At 40.8% G+C, this 18,709-nt stretch overlaps 1 protein-coding gene across 4 annotated transcripts in view; it reads right to left on the reverse strand.

Moving 5' to 3' along the window:
- RABGAP1 (RAB GTPase activating protein 1) overlaps positions 1–18,709 on the reverse strand; it is a 188,919-nt gene that overhangs the window by 149,556 nt on the left and 20,654 nt on the right. For all 4 annotated transcript variants that reach the window (XM_062207601.1, XM_062207597.1, XM_062207598.1 and 1 more), the window contains one exon: positions 12,082–12,281. In XM_062207601.1, the coding sequence (XP_062063585.1) occupies positions 12,082–12,231 (150 nt within the window). In that variant the 5' untranslated portion in view covers positions 12,232–12,281. The remainder of the gene's footprint in view (positions 1–12,081; positions 12,282–18,709) is intronic.

Below are 18,709 nucleotides of genomic sequence, written 5' to 3' on the forward strand. Positions count from 1 at the left end.
AATAGTTACATCTTTCTGTTGAATTGATCCCCTTATTCATTACATAGTGCCCTTCTTTGCCTCTTAACAGTTTTTGTGTTAAAGTTATTTTGTCTGATATTAGGATGCTACGCCATCTCTTTTTTGGTTTCTGTTAGCATGGATTATCTTTTTCCATCCTTTCACTTTCAGTCCACGTGCATCTTTGTTGATGAGATGTGTTTCTTGTAGGCAGCAAATAGATCGGTTTTGTTTTTTAATCCATTCAGCCAACCTGTGTCTAACTGGTAAGCTGAAGCCACTTACAATCAAGGTAATTATTGATAAGTAACAACTTTGCCCTGCCACTTTTTCCAAAAATATTCCTATTTCTTAATTTGGATTTCCTTTGTACTTTTACTTTGTACTTTTCTTCCTTTACCTTCTTCCACAGTCTTTATAGTCTTCCATAGTGATGACCATGTTTCTGTGTTTCTGTGTGCAGCACATCCATAAGCCATCTTTTACAGGGCTGGATGGTTGCTGACAAATTCTTTCAATTTCTATTTGTTATAGAAGGTATTTATGTCAGCTTCATTCATAAATAAGAGTTTTGCAGGGTACAGTATTCTAGGTTGACAGTTTTTTTCTCTTAAGACTTAGAATATATCTTACCCTTCTCTCCTAACCTGCAGGGTTTCTGATGGGAATTCCATTATGAGACTAACTGGAGATCCTCTGAAATTAATCTGGTATTTCTCTCATGCACATTTTAGAATCTTTGTTTTATTGCAGAGAGCTTTATTACCATGTGTCGTGGTGAAGATATTTGCTGGTCATGTCTATTAGGAGTTCTATGTGCTTCTTGTACTTGGATGCTCATTTCTTTCTCCAAATTAGGGTAGTTTTCTACTATTATTTCACTAAAAAGGCCTTCTAATCCTCTGTTTCCACACTTTCAGGAACTCCTAGAACCCGTATGTTGGGTTGTTTGATAATATCCTGTGTTTCCTCTTCTTGCTTTTGGCCTGACTGTATAACTTCTTGTGCTTTTTCTTCTTAGCTGGATATTGTTTCTTCTGCTTCACTGAATCTGTTAAGGCTTTCCACTGCATTTTTTAATTTTTTCAGTTGAATCTTTTATTTTCTCTTTAAGATCTCAATTTCCTGGGAGAAATTTTCTGTCATGTCATGTATGGATTTCAGTAGTTTGTGCATTTGTTTCTGATTACTTTTATGTAATATTATGATAATTTTTTTAATTCCATCTCTAGCATTTCTTCAGTCTCATCACCTTCACAATCTAGCATTGAAGTGTTACGTTCTTTTGGGGGCATCATGTTATCTTCCTTATTCTTGTTTTTTGAATTGGTGTGTTTGTTATTTGGCATTTGTGGAGATACTGGTTGGTTTCTTTCTTTTCTCTCTGTGGTGGCTTTGATCTGTGGACTAAGTTTGTGTGGATTAGTTGAGGGTCTGAAGCAGGGAATATCTAGAGACATGCTGTGGGTGTGGCCAGGGAGCTTTGTTTAGTGTTCCAGGGTGATGGGTGTGTCTGAGGTGACACACCCAGGTTTGGCATGTAAATTTTTTTTAAATCAGAGGGGAGGTTTATTGTACTCAGATGAGCTCCTCTCCTCAAAGGAGACCAGTTGCCTGAGCCCTAGCCCCAGGGGTTATAACATTTGTTCACTCTGCCCCAAGGACCACACAAAGGATCTGTGCAGCCCTCAGTGTAAGCTCAGATTCCCCAGCAACGTCCCTCATCAGGTAACCACAGAGTCCTGAGCGTGTACAGCTTCCCACAGTAACTTCCCAAAGTCCTAACCACACTGTGAGCCCTCCCACACAGCCTGTTTCTTCACAGTCCCAGCACACAAGCCTCCTGCAGTCATGAGCACCCAGCCCCTTGTCTGTTCTCACTATAAGAGTCAGGAGTCCCCACCGGCTGGTTGCTGGGTGCAGACATGAGCTGGTGTAGCTGTTATGTATGTCCAAAGTGTCAACTGCTTTCTACCGGCTTGTTACAGAATGCCATTGCAGGGTGATCAGGGAGAGAGAAATGTGCCCCTCCTTTTTTTTTTTTTTTTTTCTCTCCTCTATTCTGGCAGGTACACTATCCCTCATGGGGCTCCAAGCCAGGTTCACTGTAGACTCTTCCTGCAACAATGGTGTGGAGGCTCTCGGCTGCTGGGGTCCTGAGTTGTGGGTGTCCATGCCCTCTACGTAGATCCACTGTTTCCCTCTAATTTGTGTACAGTTTCTTCTCCTGTTTTCTGTGTAACTCTTCCTTGAGACTGCACTCTCCCCACTTTTTTGTATGTTCTCCTAGACTAGAGCAGTAAGCGCCCTCCCTACTCTGCCATCTTGGAAGCCCCTGCTTAATGTCACTTTATGAATGTTTATTTCAAATCTATAGGATACAGTTGATCTTTTTGTATACTAATCTTGTATCCTGCAAATCTTACTGAACTTATTTATTAATTCTAGTAATATTTTAGTGAATTCCTTAGGATTTTTTATCAAAAAGATAATGCTACCTACAAAGAGTTTCCAACTTGCTAATCAGAATGCTTTCTATTTACTTTCACTGTATCTACCCAGGTTACAGCTCCCAGTTACATCAGAGGTGGCACATGCAGACATCCTTGTCTTGTTTCTGAATTCAGGGAGAAAAATCCATGCCATCACCTCAAGTATGATTTCATTATCAGCTTGAGAAGCTTCATCCTATTCCTCACTTTTGTTGCATATTTTCATGAAAAGGTTTTGGATTACACAAAATGCTTTTTCTGTATCTAACGCCCTGTTTGATTTCTTCTTTGACTTCTCATTTAGGAGTATGCTGTTTAATTCCCCCAATTCATGAATTTTACTTCTGTTGTTGATTTCTAGTTACATTCTCTTGTGACTGGAGGATGTAAGACAAATGGACAGTTTAATACTGTTCAATGACATATTCCACAAATATCTATCGGATTGAGTTGGTCAATATTGTTGTTCAAGTCTTCTATCTCCATTTGATTGGCCTAGATTTATATCCATTACCAAAATCGCAGTATTGCAGTCTTCAGAAATTGTTGTTGAACTGTTTCCTTCTATCCTCACTTCTTGCAGTTTTGTTGCATATACTTTGGTGCTTTTTATTAGGTATACACTTGTTATTTTCGTGATGGATTGATTCTTCTATGATTACAGACTGTCCCTTTTTATCTCTTGTAACTTTTTATCTTGAAGTATATTTTATCCAGTTTCTGAACAATCACACTAGCTTTCTTACAGTTGTCTGCATGATACATCCTTTTCCATCCTTTTTTTTTTTTTTTTTTTTTTTTGACAGGCAGAGTGGACAGTGAGAGAGAGAGACAGAGAGAAAGGTCTTCCTTTTTGCCGTTGGTTCACCCTCCAATGGCCGCCGCAGTAGTGCGCTGCGGCCGGCGCACCGCGCTGTTCCGATGGCAGGAGCCAGGTGCTTCTCCTGGTCTCCCATGGGGTGCAGGGCCCAAGCACTTGGGCCATCCTCCACTGCACTCCCTGGCCACAGCAGAGAGCTGGCCTGGAAGAGGGGCAACCGGGACAGGATCGGTGCCCCGACCGGGACTAGAACCCGGTGTGCCTTGGTTTTGTATGTTTAAATTTTAAATGTCTCCTATATCCAACAGCATATAGTTGGATCACATTTTTATCCAGCTTGACAGTTTCTGTCCTTTGATTATATTAATCTGTTCACACAGTGCCATTATTCAAATGCATTTAATTCTGCCATGTTTTTATGTTGTGTGTCCTTTTTTGTTCCTCTACTCCCATTTTATTTTTGCATTTAGTAAATATTTTCTAATACAGCACTTACACTTTAGTGATTTTCCCCACATAAATGTATTTAGTAGCTGCCCTAGGAACTATGTGTATGTTAACTTATCAGAACTAGCTTGTGATTTAAACTTAGTTCCATTGAAATACAGAAATACTATTCATATACAGCCATATTCTCATTACCCTTGTTATTGTTTTACATATTATATTTGTAAATGCTAAAAATTCAACAATAACACTATTGGAATTATTGCTTTATATAATTCTATATGTACTTTTAAAGAAGTTGAACAAAGAAAGGAAAACAAATTAAATACAGCTTGCATTATATAAAATATATTTGTCATTTGCAGTTCTCTTTATTTGTTCTTATGAATCTGAGCTACCATATGAAGTCACTTTCTTAGCCTACATACATCTTTGTTCCTACACAACCCCTTTTTCCAGTTATTGGCAAATATATTACAATATACTGTATACATGCTATACATACAAAAGAAGAAAAAAGTACTGTCCTTTATTACATTATGACCTTGATAAATACGCTTTATTTTTTTCATGTGGATTAAAGTAAGTGTTTAGTCACTTGCTTTCAGGAAAAAGCACTTTTGTTTTTCTTGGTCAGCAGGTCTGCTACCAACAAATTTCCTCAGTTTATCCCAGAATGTAGCTGGGCATCACCCACATGGGAGACTGGAGTGGAGTTCCTGGTTTTTGGCTTCAGCCTGGCCCAGACTTGGCTGTTTCCATTTGGGGACTGAATAAGTGGATGGAAGACCTTTCTCTCTCTCTTTTTCTGTGGCTCTGCCTTTCAGGTAAATAAATAAGTCTTTAAAAAAGAATAAAAAAAGCAGAAATGACTGAGCTCACTGAGGAAAGCACACTGAGAGGTAGAAAGCTAGGCAGGTTGTGCAAGAGTTATTGAAGGAGTGAACACAAAGGAAATTCTTGAAGGGAATTAGAAGTTCTATTCCAGTGAACACATGAGTGGGAAAGCAAAACTCTCTTCCTGCTGATATGGACAATGTCCTAGCGATCTGGAAGATCAGACCAGCTACAACATTCCTGTAAGCCAAAACCTAATCCAGAACAAAGCTTGAACTTTCTTCTTCAATTCCGTGATGGCCCAGACAGATGAAGAAACTGTAGAAAAGTCTAAAGCTAGCAGTTCATTCACTGATGAGGTTTAAGGGAGAAAGTCATCTATGTAACATAAACGTGAAAGTGCTGGAATAGAAACCATAGCAAGTTATACAGAGGATACAACTAAGACAACTGAACAAGAAGCTACGGGTTTCTAGCATAAATGAAAATAGCCTTAATATAGAAGAAGATTACACCTAGAATTTTCATAGCTAGAGAAGAAAAGTCAGTAACTGGCTTCAAAACTTCAAAGGACAGGCTAACCATCTTGTTAGGAACTAACGCAACTGGTGACTTTAAACTGAAACCACTGCTCATTTAACATTCTGAAATTCCTAGGGCCTGTAAGAATCATACTACATCTTCTCTGCCTGTGTTTTATACATGGACCATCAAGGTACATGTGCTTACAATATGGTTTACTGAATATTTTCAGCATACTGTTAAGATCAAGTACTAACTGACAACACTCCAGGGTACCCAAGAGCTCTGATGCAGATGTACAGTGAATCAAATGTTTTTATGACTGCTAATACAATATTTGTTTTGTAGCCCATAGATCAAGGAATGATTGACTTCCAGGTCTTATTATTTAAGAAATAGATTTTATGGAAAGTGCATTTGTCACAGGTGGGACACCGCATCCCACACTAGAGTGCCAGGGTTCAAGTCCCAACTCTGCTCCCAATTCCTGCTATTGCATACCCTAGGAGGCAGCAGGTGATGGCTTAATTAGGTGAGTCCCTGCCACACATGCGGAAGACCTGGTTGGGTTCTAGGTCTGGCCTGGCCTAGCCCCAGCTGTTATAGACATTTCAGTAAGATTTCTTTTAGCTTATTCAACATATTTATAATAATTACATTGAAAACTTTGTGTGTTAAATCCAACTGATGACTCCATAGGCAGTTCTCTGTTGCCTGTTTTTTTTTTTTTTTTTTTTTTTTTGGGGGGGGTGTGTGGATATTTTTCTGATTCTTTATATGTATCAATTTTTTTGTTGTTGGAAATTAGATATTTTAGATAATATGCTGTATCAACTCTGGATTCTGGGTTCCCACTTAAGGATTTGTTATGGTTTATGCTTGATTTTTGAGAAATTACCTGACTTATCTTAATAGATTATTTTATCTAGACAGTGTCAAACTTGTGATGCTGCTCCTCAAGGGATTCCCATTTGGGATGCATAGTTATCCTGGGATGAGAATGCTTTGTTAGTGTTGTGTTTCTTTGACTGCACTTAGTTGTTGAACTCCACTGACTGTTGGCTGACTGCTCTGTGAATTTCAGCGATGCACCAGAGCATAAACTGATTCACAGACTAAGCCAATCAAATGTGGGTTCCTTTGAATTGAACAGTCCATCTGTCACTGTTCCCCTCCCAGCTTTATCTCTGGTTGGTTTTCTGAGGCAAACTAGCAATGAAGCCGAAATAACCCATCAATTTCTTCCCTCAATCACCTTTCACTCCAACCTCCACCGGTTTTGGGGAATAACCTTAGGTTTGAACTTTCTAGTCTGTTTTGAATTGTCAACTCCTTTGGGAAGAGATTAGGAGCTTTCTGTTTTATGGCCTGTTTTCTACGACTGGCAAAATCTGTAAGTCATAACTCTGATGCTGGGAATGCAGACAATGGCACACTTCTCACTGAGTGACACCCCAGCTTTAGCTGCTGTGCCTCTGTCCCAGATGTAGGGATGGTCACAAAAAGCCAAGTCCCACTCTCAGTCACACAACAGGCACCTGGAGAAAGGAAAAGAACTGCGATGTCCTGTTCTCTTCCAAGAGGTAACTGAGGGAGATGCACCAATCTAGAGTGGCATGGCCATTTCACTCAGATGGGACAGGGGGAGGAAGGAGCAGATCTCAATTTAAAAGCACAGGACTCTGGCATTTCTTACTAAAATTTAGTAAATTTTCTTGTATAAATATTGTTCATTTGCCATATTTCCTTTGGAAGATCTCCAGAGACTTTAAATGGTGTTTTTAAAAAGTAATTATCATCAGTTATGCTAGGGATTAAGACACATTGTCATGCTGGAAGTCTTTTTTTTTTTTTTTTTTTTTGACAGGCAGTTAGTGAGAGAGAGAGACAGAGACAAAGGTCTTCCTTCCACTGGTTCACCCCCCAAATGGCCACCACAGCCAGCGCCCTGTGCTGATCTGAAGCCAGGAGGCAGGTACTTCTTCCTGGTCTCCCATGCCGGTGCAGGGCCCAAGCACTTGGGCCATCCTCCACTGCATTCCTGGGCCACAGCAGAGAGCTGGACTGGAAGAGGAGCAACAGGGACAGAGTCCGGCGCCCCAACCCGGGGTGTCGGCGCCACAGCCAGAGGATTAGCCTAGTGAGCCTGGCGCTTGCCTGGAAGTCCTTCTGAGTGAGCTTTTAAAAATTAAAAGTAGGGGTCAGCACTGTGGCATGTGGGTAAAGCTACCATTTGAAATGCTGGCATTCCATATCGGTGCCGGTTCAAGTCATAGCTGCTCCACTTCCAAACAGGCTCCATGCTAATGGCCTGGAAAAAGCAGTGAAAGATGGCCCAGGTGTCTGGGCCTTTGCCACCTACATGAGGAAGCTCCTGGCTTTGGACTGGCTCAATTGTGGCTATTGTGGCCACCTGGAAAGTGAACCAGTAGATGACAGATCTGTCTGCCTCTCCCTCTCTCTCTTTCAAATAAAATAAACCTTTAAAATATCAATAAACACACATGTAAAATTAAGTCACATTCCAAAACTTTGAAAAATTTCCCTTCACATTTATGACAATGTCCAAATTTCCTACTTAACTACATAGAGTTCTACATAATCCAGTCCTTCACTGGATCTCTTCCCTTAAGCCTTTTAAAAATTTGGATTCACTCTGTGTCCTAACAAGGATGCTTCTCTTTGGTTTTTGCTTTTGCTAATCCTGTTTGGATGCCCTTTGGACAGATTTCTCCATGGTTTCTTCCTCATTTCACTTAAGGCTCACCTCAAATATCTTCTGAAGACTCTAAAATAGTACCTGCCATTCACTCATACTTTGGCTTTTATTTTTTTCCCCTATGTACTTAGGAGTAAGAGAGTTTTCAAAATTTTGATGAGAATAGGGCAAGCATTGTTTGTTCAAGTCCTAGCTGCTCCGATTTCGATCCAGCTTCGGCGAATGCACCAGGGAAAGCAGTGGAAGACAGTTCAAGTGCTTGGGTCCCTGCTACCCACATGTGGGAATCCAATATGGAATTTCTACCTCCCAACTTTGGCCTGGTCCAGCCCTGACTGCTGGGAATCTCTTGCTATGTATTACACTGGGGACAGCTTCCACTGTTTTCCCAGACACAATTGCAGGAAGTTGGACTGGAAGTGGAGGAGCTGGGTCTTGAGCTGGAGCCCATATGAGATGCTGGCATTGCAGAGAGCAGCTTAGACTACACCAGGACACCAGCCCTTCAAACAAATTTTTGACAAAAAAATTTTAAAGGTTGAGAAACAATTCATAATGCTATTCACTCTTTATCCAGGTATCCTGTTTCAATTTTCTTAGAGCACAAAAACTCACTGGACATATTTCTTATTTGCTAAGAGCCCACTTCCTTAGAGTAAAAGCTCCAAAGCAACTGGGGGCTTTGCCTTTGTGGTTCCCCACCATATGCCCAGTGCCCAGAACAGCTGCTTGGCTCCGATGTTCCTCATTAAACACGCACTGAATGAACAGATGTAAACAGGAATTGGAATACTTTAAAGCTTACATTTTAAATGACTATATTAGGTACACTTACATCGTGAAATGCAGAACAATAACAGAGTATGGGAAAAGAACGAAGTTATTTGGCTGAGAAAAAGATAAACAGGAGTGGTCTACGGTCACTTATTTGAGGTTGTTTCAATAATCCTAAAATCTGTTTTTAAAAACAGCACTGCTTTCCTGTCACAAAGCCTTTAAACTATAGACAGTAGGCCCAAATCATTAATGATAAAAAGAAGACACTAAAAAGTGGAAAAATTGTTCATATTCATGGACTGGAAGAATTAGTATCACCAAAATGTCCATAAAACCCCAAGCAATTTGCAGATTTAATGTGATCCCAACTGTAATACCAAGGACATTCGTCAAAGATCTACAGAAAACAATCCTAAAATTCATGTGGAAACACAAGAGACACTGATAAAGCAATCTTAAACAATAAAAACAAAGCTGGAGGCACCATAATTCCAGATTTCAAGACATATTACATGGCTGTTATAATCCAAACAGCCTAGTACTGGCACAAAAACAGAAATGTCAACCAGCAGAACAGAATAGAAACCCCAGAAAGTAACCTATCCATATACAACCAACTAATCTTTCACAATCGAGCTAAAATCATTCCCCAGGGAAAGGACAGTCTTGTCAATAAATGGTGTTGTGAAAGTTGGATTTCCACATGTAGAAGTATGAAACAAGACCCATACTTTACACTCTATACAAAAATCAACACACAATGGATCAAGGATCTAAACTTAAGACCCAAAGCCATCAAAATACTAGAGGAAAACTTAGGGGAAATGCTGCCAAGAGATTGGCCTAGGCCTGGACTTCTTGGATAATGCACAGGTAATCAAAGCAAAAATAGACAAATGGGATTACATCAAGTTAAGAAGCTTCTTCACAGCAAAGGAGACAACTGACAGAATGGCATTTGATAAAGGAATAATATCCTGGGGCCGGCGCTGTGGCACAGCAGGTTGAGCCGCAGCCTGCAGTGCTGGCATCCCATATGGCTGCCAGTTTGAGCCCCAGCTGCTCCACTTCTGATAGAGCTCTATGCTATGGCCTGGGAAAACAGTTGAAGATGGCCCAAGTTCTTGGGTCCCTGCACCCACATGGAAGACCCAAAAGAAGCTCCTGGCTCCTGGTTTCGGAGCCGCACTGTGATTGTCTGGGGAGTGAACCAGCAGATAGAAGACCTCTCTCATCCTCTTTTTCTCTCTAACTCTGCGTTGCAAATAAATAAACAAACCTTTTTAAAAAGGAAGGAAGGAAGAAAAAGAAAGGAGGGAGGGAGGGAGGCAGAGTTAGAGAGAGAGAGAGAGAAAGAGGTCTTCCATTGCTGGTTCAATCCCCAAATGGCTACAATGGCCAGAACTGGGTCAGGCCAAAGTCAGGAGCCAGAAGCCAGGAGCCAGGAACTTCTTCCGGGTCTCCCACATGGGTGGCAGGGGCCCAGGCATTTGGGCCATCCTCCATTGCCCTCCCTGGTGTATTAGTGGGGAGCTGGATGGAAGTAGAGCAGCTGGGAATTGAACTGGTGCCCAAATGGGATGCCAGCATTGCAGGTGGCAGCTTAACATGCTACACCACAACACTAGTCCCGATCAAGCATTTTTCAAGGGATGAAATACCAATGGCCAACAGACACATGGAACAATGGTCAGGATCACCAGCCATCAGGAAATGCAAATAAAAACCACAACGAGGTATCATCTAACCCCAGTTAGAATGGGGTATTATCCAAAAAATAAAAAAAATAAACGTGAGGATGTAGAGAAAAAGGTACCCTAATACACTGTTGGTAGGAATGCAAAATGGGGCAATCGTTACGGAAAACAGTATGAAGATTCTTGAGAAAACTAAAAATAGATGTACCAGATGACCCAGCTATCCCACTCCTGGGAATATATCCAAAGAAAACGAATTCTGCATATAAAAAAGTTACCTGCACTCTCATGTTTACAGGTGCTCAATTATAATAGCTAAAATACAGAATCAACCCTGATGTCAATCAACTTATGACTGGATAAAGAAAATGTGACATATATACATAATGGAATATTACTCAGCCAGAAGGAAAAGAATGAAATCCTGACATTTACAACAAAGTGTATGCAAATGGAGATCATTATGCTAAGTGAAATAAAATCAACCCCCCAAAATAAAAACTGTGTGGCTATCATTTGGTATATATTTACATGTTTTTTTTTTTTTTTTTTTTTTTTTTTAACAGGCAGAGTGGACAGTGAGAGAGAGAGACAGAGAGAAAGGTCTTCCTTTTGCCGTTGGTTCACCCTCCAATGGCCGCCGCGGTAGCGCGCTGCGGCCGGCGCACCGCGCTGATCCGATGGCAGGAGCCAGGTGCTTCTCCTGGTCTCCCATGGGGTGCAGGGCCCAAGCACTTGGGCCATCCTCCACTGCACTCCCTGGCCACAGCAGAGAGCTGGCCTGGAAGAGGGGCAACCGGGACAGGATCGGTGCCCCGACCGGGACTAGAACCCGGTGTGCCGGCGCCGCAAGGCGGAGGATTAGCCTAGTGAGCCGCGGCGCCGGCTTATATTTACATGTTGTATCACTGAATCATACTATATAAATTACAATATGCTCTTCTTTCCCACATTAAAAAAAATAAGGAATTGGAGAAGGGGGCAACAGTGAGGGCTCTTGGGGCTCTAGTGATGTGTTGTTCTTAATGTGGATACTGGTTATGAGGATGATCAGATGACCCAGAGCTAATCTATCTATACACTGATGTGCACTTCTTGGCATGCATACTGTATTTCAATAAAATGATAAAAAAGAAAGAGAATGGAACTAAGGGGCAATCACATTAAGGACTACTTTTATTTTCATTCTCAGGAATGGTCGGCTATTGTTAGTTCGTCTTCCAATTATATTTGAGAAATACCTTCACACATTACACAAACAGCCATAATGATGAACTCAAACCCTAAATTTCCATTGTGAAATTTTGATTGAGATTGTACGAACTCCACAGATAAATGTGGAGAATGGACATCTTTACTACTGAGTCTTTTAAAACATGAACATGACATATTTTGCTATTTAGTTCTAAATGTATTTCAACAGCTCTATAATTTTTTTATAAAAACAAAGAAGTATTTGTAATACAACATAAAATGAAAACAATATTAAAATGACAAAATAACACTGAAGTACTAATTTATAACTACTGGTTTTGACAATTATGGAGTACTAGAAGATTTAGGAGAAGGCAGTCGAAATGAAAATTCTTAATTGAATATGAATTTCTTATTAAATGTAAATAAAACTCCTTAATGTTAAAAAAAAAAAAAGATAGACTATTTCATGCCCATGTTTTCACTTTCTCCCAATATTCCTTTTGTTTTTATGGTCTGGCTTTGCAGTGGGCTTAGCAAGGCTAAGCAAAATAAATCTAAGCTATGAAGTTTTACCTTGAGTCCTGTTTTCTCGTCATCACTTCCATTATTTGTAGATGGTGTCTCATCTCCTTGCCTGGAAACCAAGACAAAATCTTCACTATTAAGAGTAGATACTGAGTCTGAGGAGACGCTGATTTTCCCAACAGAAGCCTTGTCGTCCATTACTCAAGAATGAGGCTCAAATCATGAGTGATTAAATGTTTTCTAAATGCCTGAAAAACAAAAACCATAAAGAAAATCATAAGAGCATCTGCCAGATATTCAATTATGTGTTAATTCTTATAAAACACACATGGAAAAAAGTGAAAACAATACTAACAGTTTAGGTTTTTATTCCAGATAATAAGATAATTTTATACTATTCAGGGCCAATATTATTTCAGACCTAAAATATATAACTAAAAAAATAAACTCATATTCGCTTCAGAATTACCACACAGTGATTTCTTTGGCATATGCTGCATTTCTAATGTTTGTCTTCAAAGACAATGAAGTATTAAATGTCTGTTTTCTGTCCTTTAATTTGTAAAACTGTACTCATAAATGAAATGGAAGCACTGCATTATTTTGAAAACAGTGAAGCTTTCCTAGAATAATTGATACTTAAATTTAAAATATTAGTATAGTTATGGGGCTGGCGCTGTGGCACAGCGGGTTAACACCCTAGCCTGAAGCACCGGTATCCCATATGGGCGCTGGTTCTAGTCCCAGTTGCTCCACTTCCAATCCAGCTCTCTGCTATGGCCTGAGATAGCAGTAGAGGATGGCCCAAGTCCTTGGGCCCCTGCACCCATGCAGGAGACCCCGAAGAAGTTCCTGGCTCCTGGCTTCAGATCAGCACAGCTCCAGCTGTTGCGGCCAATTGGGGAGTGAACCATTGGATGGAAGACCTCTCTCTCTTTCTCTCTCCCTCTCTCTCTCTCTGTGTAACTCTGACTTTCAAATAAATAAATAAATAAATAAATCTTTCGAAAATATTATTATAGTTGTAACAAGCAAAATTTCACAGTAACATTCAAGAGAGAAATTCAAAGTATGACAAGCATGAACACAATAGCTGGGAAATACCTCACATAATCTCCAGTTTCTTAGAAGTCAAGTTAATACAAACATTATTCAACTTCTGATCCAGCTCCCTGCTAATGTGCCTGGGAAAGCAACAAAGGACGGCCCTAGTGTGGGAGCCCCAATACCAAAGCAAGGCACTCAGATGGAGTTTTGGGTTCCTAGCTTCAGCCTGGCCCAGCACTAGCTGTTGTGGCCATTTGAGGAGTGAAACAGCAGATGAAAGATCTCTCTTCTCTGTCTTTCTCTCTTTGTTAACTCTTTTGAATAAATAAATAAATCTTTAAAAGAAAATAAACATTACCCACTGTTTCACATCAAAAATTTCCAAAAAACAGTATAAAGATGTGTCACTTATAAAAAAAAAAATTACTCACTGACTCCTGCAATAAACTCAACTTCATCTACCATTTTAAAACTTAATTTGTTTTACTCTGTGGTAGTGTTCCCATTTGGCTGCTAAAACATATAATCAGGAAAGTTTTAAACAGTTAGTACAAGTAGCTACAGCTCTATGTTCACACTGTAACTCAAACAGGTAAAGTTCTCAGAGTCTTTTTAGTCTCTCCAATTGAGAAGTCCTGATGAATGCTTTGGAATATAACTGAATATATATTTATTGAGCATACACCATGTGCCAGGCACTGTTTTTCCCTCAAAGGCCCACAGCAGCAAGAATCACATAATCCCTGAAGTTCATAGTTGGAAGAAAACTTAGAAATCATCAATACTGTTAAACTGAAAAAGAAATAGTAGTTCTAAGAGAAGTCACTTAATTAGTTAACGGCACACCTAAAATCTGTAACCTTTTATTCTAGTTTTTTTTTTTTTTTTTTCCTCTTCAAATGGCCTCAACAGCCACAGGAGGGCCAATCCAAAACCAGGAACCTCTTCCAGGTCTCGCATGTGGGTGCAGGACCCAAAGCACTTAGGCCATCTTCCACTGCTTTCCGAGGCCACAGCAGGAAGCTGGACTGGAAGTGGAGCAGCCGGGACTCAAACCGATGCCCATGTGGGATGCTGGCATCGCAGGCAGAGGCTTAGCCCACTACGCCACAGTGCAGGCAGAGGCTCAGCCCGTTATGCCACAGCGCTGGCCCTCTGCTTATATTTAAATTAACTCCCCTGGTCAAAGGCTATCACAGGTCTACATTTTACAACAATCTAAATATACAATGTAGCATTCAAAAAAATTCAAATAAATATGTAATTTTGAAAAATTAAAAGAAAAATACTATTTTAATTAATTCATTCAGTGAACACTTACTGAGCATCTAGTATATAGTGAATATGTTGTAAAAAATAAAATAAATCTGATCAATGCCCAAAAGGGATTCATATTTTAGTAGAAAAGAGAGGCAAATTGCACAGGTTAACAGGTAGTGATTTAGGGTAACAAAATTATGGGAACATGTTGGGAGAAGAGGTTAACTTACACTTTCACTGAATATAGAGGGTGCTTCAAAAAGTTTATGTAGGGTGCTGGCACTGTGGTGCACCTGGTTAATCCATGCTGGGATGCTTCCATCCCTTATTGGAGTGTCAGCTAATCCACTTCTGATTCAGCTTCCTGCTAATGTGCCTCGGAAGGCAACAAATGATGGCCCAAGTACTTGGACCCTTGTTACCCATGTCAAAGACCAGGATGGACTTCCTGGCTTCTGGCTTAGCCTCGCCCATCCCTGGTTGTTGCAGCCACTTGGGGAATGAACAATGGATGGAAGATAGTCTGTCATTCTTTCAAATAAATTTTTAAAAAGTTCATGTAAAATGCAATTAAAAGATAATATATTTTCCATATATTTTCTGAAGTTTAAGTACTTCCAGATATTCTGCTTTTACAGGGTCCTCTTCCTAGAGTGGTTTCCTTGCTTCTACATTTTATCAACTCAACTCTCATTTATAATCTAAACACACCTCCTTTTCTACTTGCCCATCCTTGCCCCAGTGAATTGCTTCCCTTATTTATGTCCTCACTCAATTTCACAGTTGGTTTTTTATAGTATCTAGTAACGTTGTTCTGTAACTTGATATGTGCCTCTTTAATTTTTTTTTTTTTTTAAGATTTATTTATTTATTTGAAAGGCAGAGTTACAGAGAAGTAGAAACAGAGTGAGGCCGGCGCTGCGGCTCACTAGGCTAATCCTCCGCCTTGCGGCGCCGGCACACCGGGTTCTAATCCCGGACGGGGCACCGGATTCTGTCCCGGTTGCCCCTCTTCCAGGCCAGCTCTCTGCTGTGGCCAGGGAGTGCAGTGGAGGATGGCCCAAGTGCTTGGGCCCTGCACCCCATGGGAGACCAGGAGAAGCACCTGGCTCCTGCCATCGGATCAGCGCGGTGCGCCGGCCGCAGCGCGCTACCGCGGCGGCCATTGGAGGGTGAACCAATGGCAAAAAGGAAGACCTTTCTCTCTGTCTCTCTCTCACTGTCCACTCTGCCTGTCAAAAAAAAAAAAAAAAAAAGAAAGAAAAAAGAAACAGAGTGAGAAAGAGAGGTCTTCCATCTGCTGGTTCACTCTCCAAAATGCCACAATGGCTGGAGCTAGGCTGATCTGAAGCCAGGAGCTTCTACTGGGTCTCCCACAAGGGTGCAGGGGCCAAGGACTTGGGCCACCTTCCACTGCTTTCCCAGGCCATAGCAGGATGCTGGATCAGAGGTGTAGTAGCTGGGACTAGAACTGGTACCCATATGGGATTCTAGCACTGCAGGAGGCAGCTTTACTTGCTATGGCACAGTGCAGGCCTCTATTTGAAAGGCAGAGTTAGAGAGAGGAAGAGACAGGCCTGGGGAATGCAGCTGAAGATGGCCCAAGTAGGCAGGCCCTGCCACCCACATGGGAGATCTGGATGGAGCTCCTGGCCCACGCCTGGCCCAGCCATAGCCTTTGCAGCTACCTGTGGAGTAAACCCGTGGATGGAAGCTCTCTCTCTTTCTCTCTCTCTTTCTCCTTCTCCAACTCCCATCCCAAACCCTTCTACCCATAACTCTTTCAAATAAATCTTTTAAAAATGAGATTAATGGTAGGACAGCACAAGGCCTGGCAAAGTCACCTGAAGCTATGATCTCAGAGGCACTAACAACTTGAGATAAAATCCTGGATTCAAAAATAATGTACTTCAATATTTATAACAGGGACTAAGAAGATTTGGCATGCTCAAAGTTCCACTTATTTTCTTTGAAGAGGTGTTGGGAAAATAAACTTTCTAAGATACTTTACTGTTTGCTTTGGCAACTGAAAGTAACTGATTCATTCAGCAGGAATGAAGTTTATGAAAACACTAAGTAGCACAGGAAACTAATACAATAAGATTCTTCTGGGATCCAAGGTCAGAAGTGGAGAGGCAGACATGAGCTCCACAAGCTCTGGGTAAGACCTACCCTTCTCTGGTCTCTATGAAGAGGTACCCCATTACCTGAAGCACTTCTGGCCCTATTCTATAGATTCAAAACCTTGTTTTGTGACCTTATGGGACTAATACGGTTTAATTTTTCATTCCTACTTACAGTTAACAAAATAAGCCCCCTATCCAAATTATTTATGTCAGTCTGCAATTGTAATTCCTTTGCACAATGAAGTTCAGACTCCCTCCTCCCAACACCTTGCACCACCACCCTTCTTCCTACTATTCACTGCAGCAGTTACCACTTTCTGACAATATTTACATTTTAGTCATTTAAGTATTATGTAAGATAGAACTTAAATGTTCATTTGTATGTTTCATTGACTGCTGTATCCCTAGCTCCTGAAACAATGCCTGACACACAGTAGGTGCTCAAATATTTATGACATAAGTGGGACAAATGGCAAATACAGATGCAAAAGAGCAAGAGTCACCAGAAGACAAGGTGAGGTCAACCTTTTAGAAAATGACAGTAAGGGCAGTCATATTTATGATGGTGAAGCAAACAATTAGGAGATGGAAAGCCCCAGTTGGAATACAGGTTCTACTGCTAACAGTTTCAAATCACTGAGCCTCAGATTCCATTAAGAGAAATTTTTACACTTTCTCAGAAAACTATTACAAAAATTACTAGGGAACACATACATAAATACTCTTTCTTTATCTGCTCTTCAACATTCTAGACCCAGCTAGACCAGGGCTTAGCGAGGCCAAAGCCAGGTGTCAGAAACTCTATCCAGGTTTCCCACGTGGGTAGCAAGAGGACCAAGTGTTTGAGCTGCTTCCTACCAGGTGTACTAACAGGAAGGAAGCTAGACTGGGAGCATCGTACCTGGGACCAGAACAGGTACTATGATATGAGGTGCAGGCACTGCAAGCTGCTGCCCTTTAAGGAGAAATTTAAGCTCAACTATGTGCTTCTGCAAAGACCAAGGCAACAAACTCACTTCAGTACTGCTGAATGAAAATTCATTTTCATTCTTAATCTCCTCTTAAACTCTCCACACACAGCTAATGGAAAGTGAAATGGAATTAAGTGACCATGACAAGAGCTCTTTTGACAGACTTTCAAAAATAGTGCTCTAAGTTAAAAAGAGACTTGGGGTGGGAAGGAAGAAGTAAGGGAATATTATCATATTCTTAGAACTGTATCTACAAACTATACTGAATCTGTTAAAAACTAATTAAAAATTAAAATCAAAAAAATTAAAGCCCCAACAAAAGCAGTGGGCTTCTGGATCATCAGTGTTTACTTGGTAAAAATAGGAACTTTTTTGGCAGAGTATCGTTAAACATATCATTTCTAGTTACTAACATCATTTTGAGCAGAAACATCAACAGTAAAGTTGTAATATCATGGATCTGCTAAAGTGCAATCAGCAGAATCAAAATCTACCTCCCAGGAAGCAACCCACATAGCTTAAAAGAGGTGTGGACCCTACTTGCAATGGAACTGCTAGTGACAAACAGCCATTGGCTGAGAGCTCTGTTCATCTCTACTTTCTTGCTTTTCTTGAGACTTTATTCTTGCAGCAGTAGTAGCTGTTTTTGCCTTTACCAGTTGATTGGGACTGCCCACTTTTTTCACTAAACAATCCCTATCAAAACTGAGACCCCAGGGCCGGCGCCGAGGCTTGCTTGGTTAATCCTCCACCTGCTGCGCCAGCATCCCATATGGGTGATGGGTTCTAGTCCCAGCTGCTCCTCTTCCAGTCCAGCTCTGCTGTGGCCCGGGAAGACAGTGGAGGATGGCCCAAGTGCTTGGCCCTTGCATCTGCATGGGAAACCAGGAGGAAGCACCTGGCTCCTGGCTTCAGATCATCATATCTCTGGCCGTAGCGGCCATTTGGGGGGTGAACCAACAGAAGGAAGACTTTTCTGTCTCTTTGTCTATAATTCCACCTGTTTAAAAAAAAAAAAAAAAAAAAAAAGAACTCGAGACCCCTATTTCTCACTAATCCTAACTCAACTTGTTCTATTAAAAACCATAAAGAACATAAGATCTCAAACCCAAAGAATTCTTTCAGTTCTCATATTACTTCTACCTGCTCAAGCACTTGACCAGTTTGTTATTCTGAAACTTATCTTTTTGCTTCCATTTTCTACCTCTGAATCCCCTTTCTTAGGACTTACTAAAGTCCCTTTTTTACCTCCCTGATATTTAATTTCCAATT

Source organism: Lepus europaeus, chromosome 12 (assembly GCF_033115175.1).
Source record: "Lepus europaeus isolate LE1 chromosome 12, mLepTim1.pri, whole genome shotgun sequence".
Taxonomy (NCBI): domain Eukaryota; kingdom Metazoa; phylum Chordata; class Mammalia; order Lagomorpha; family Leporidae; genus Lepus; species Lepus europaeus.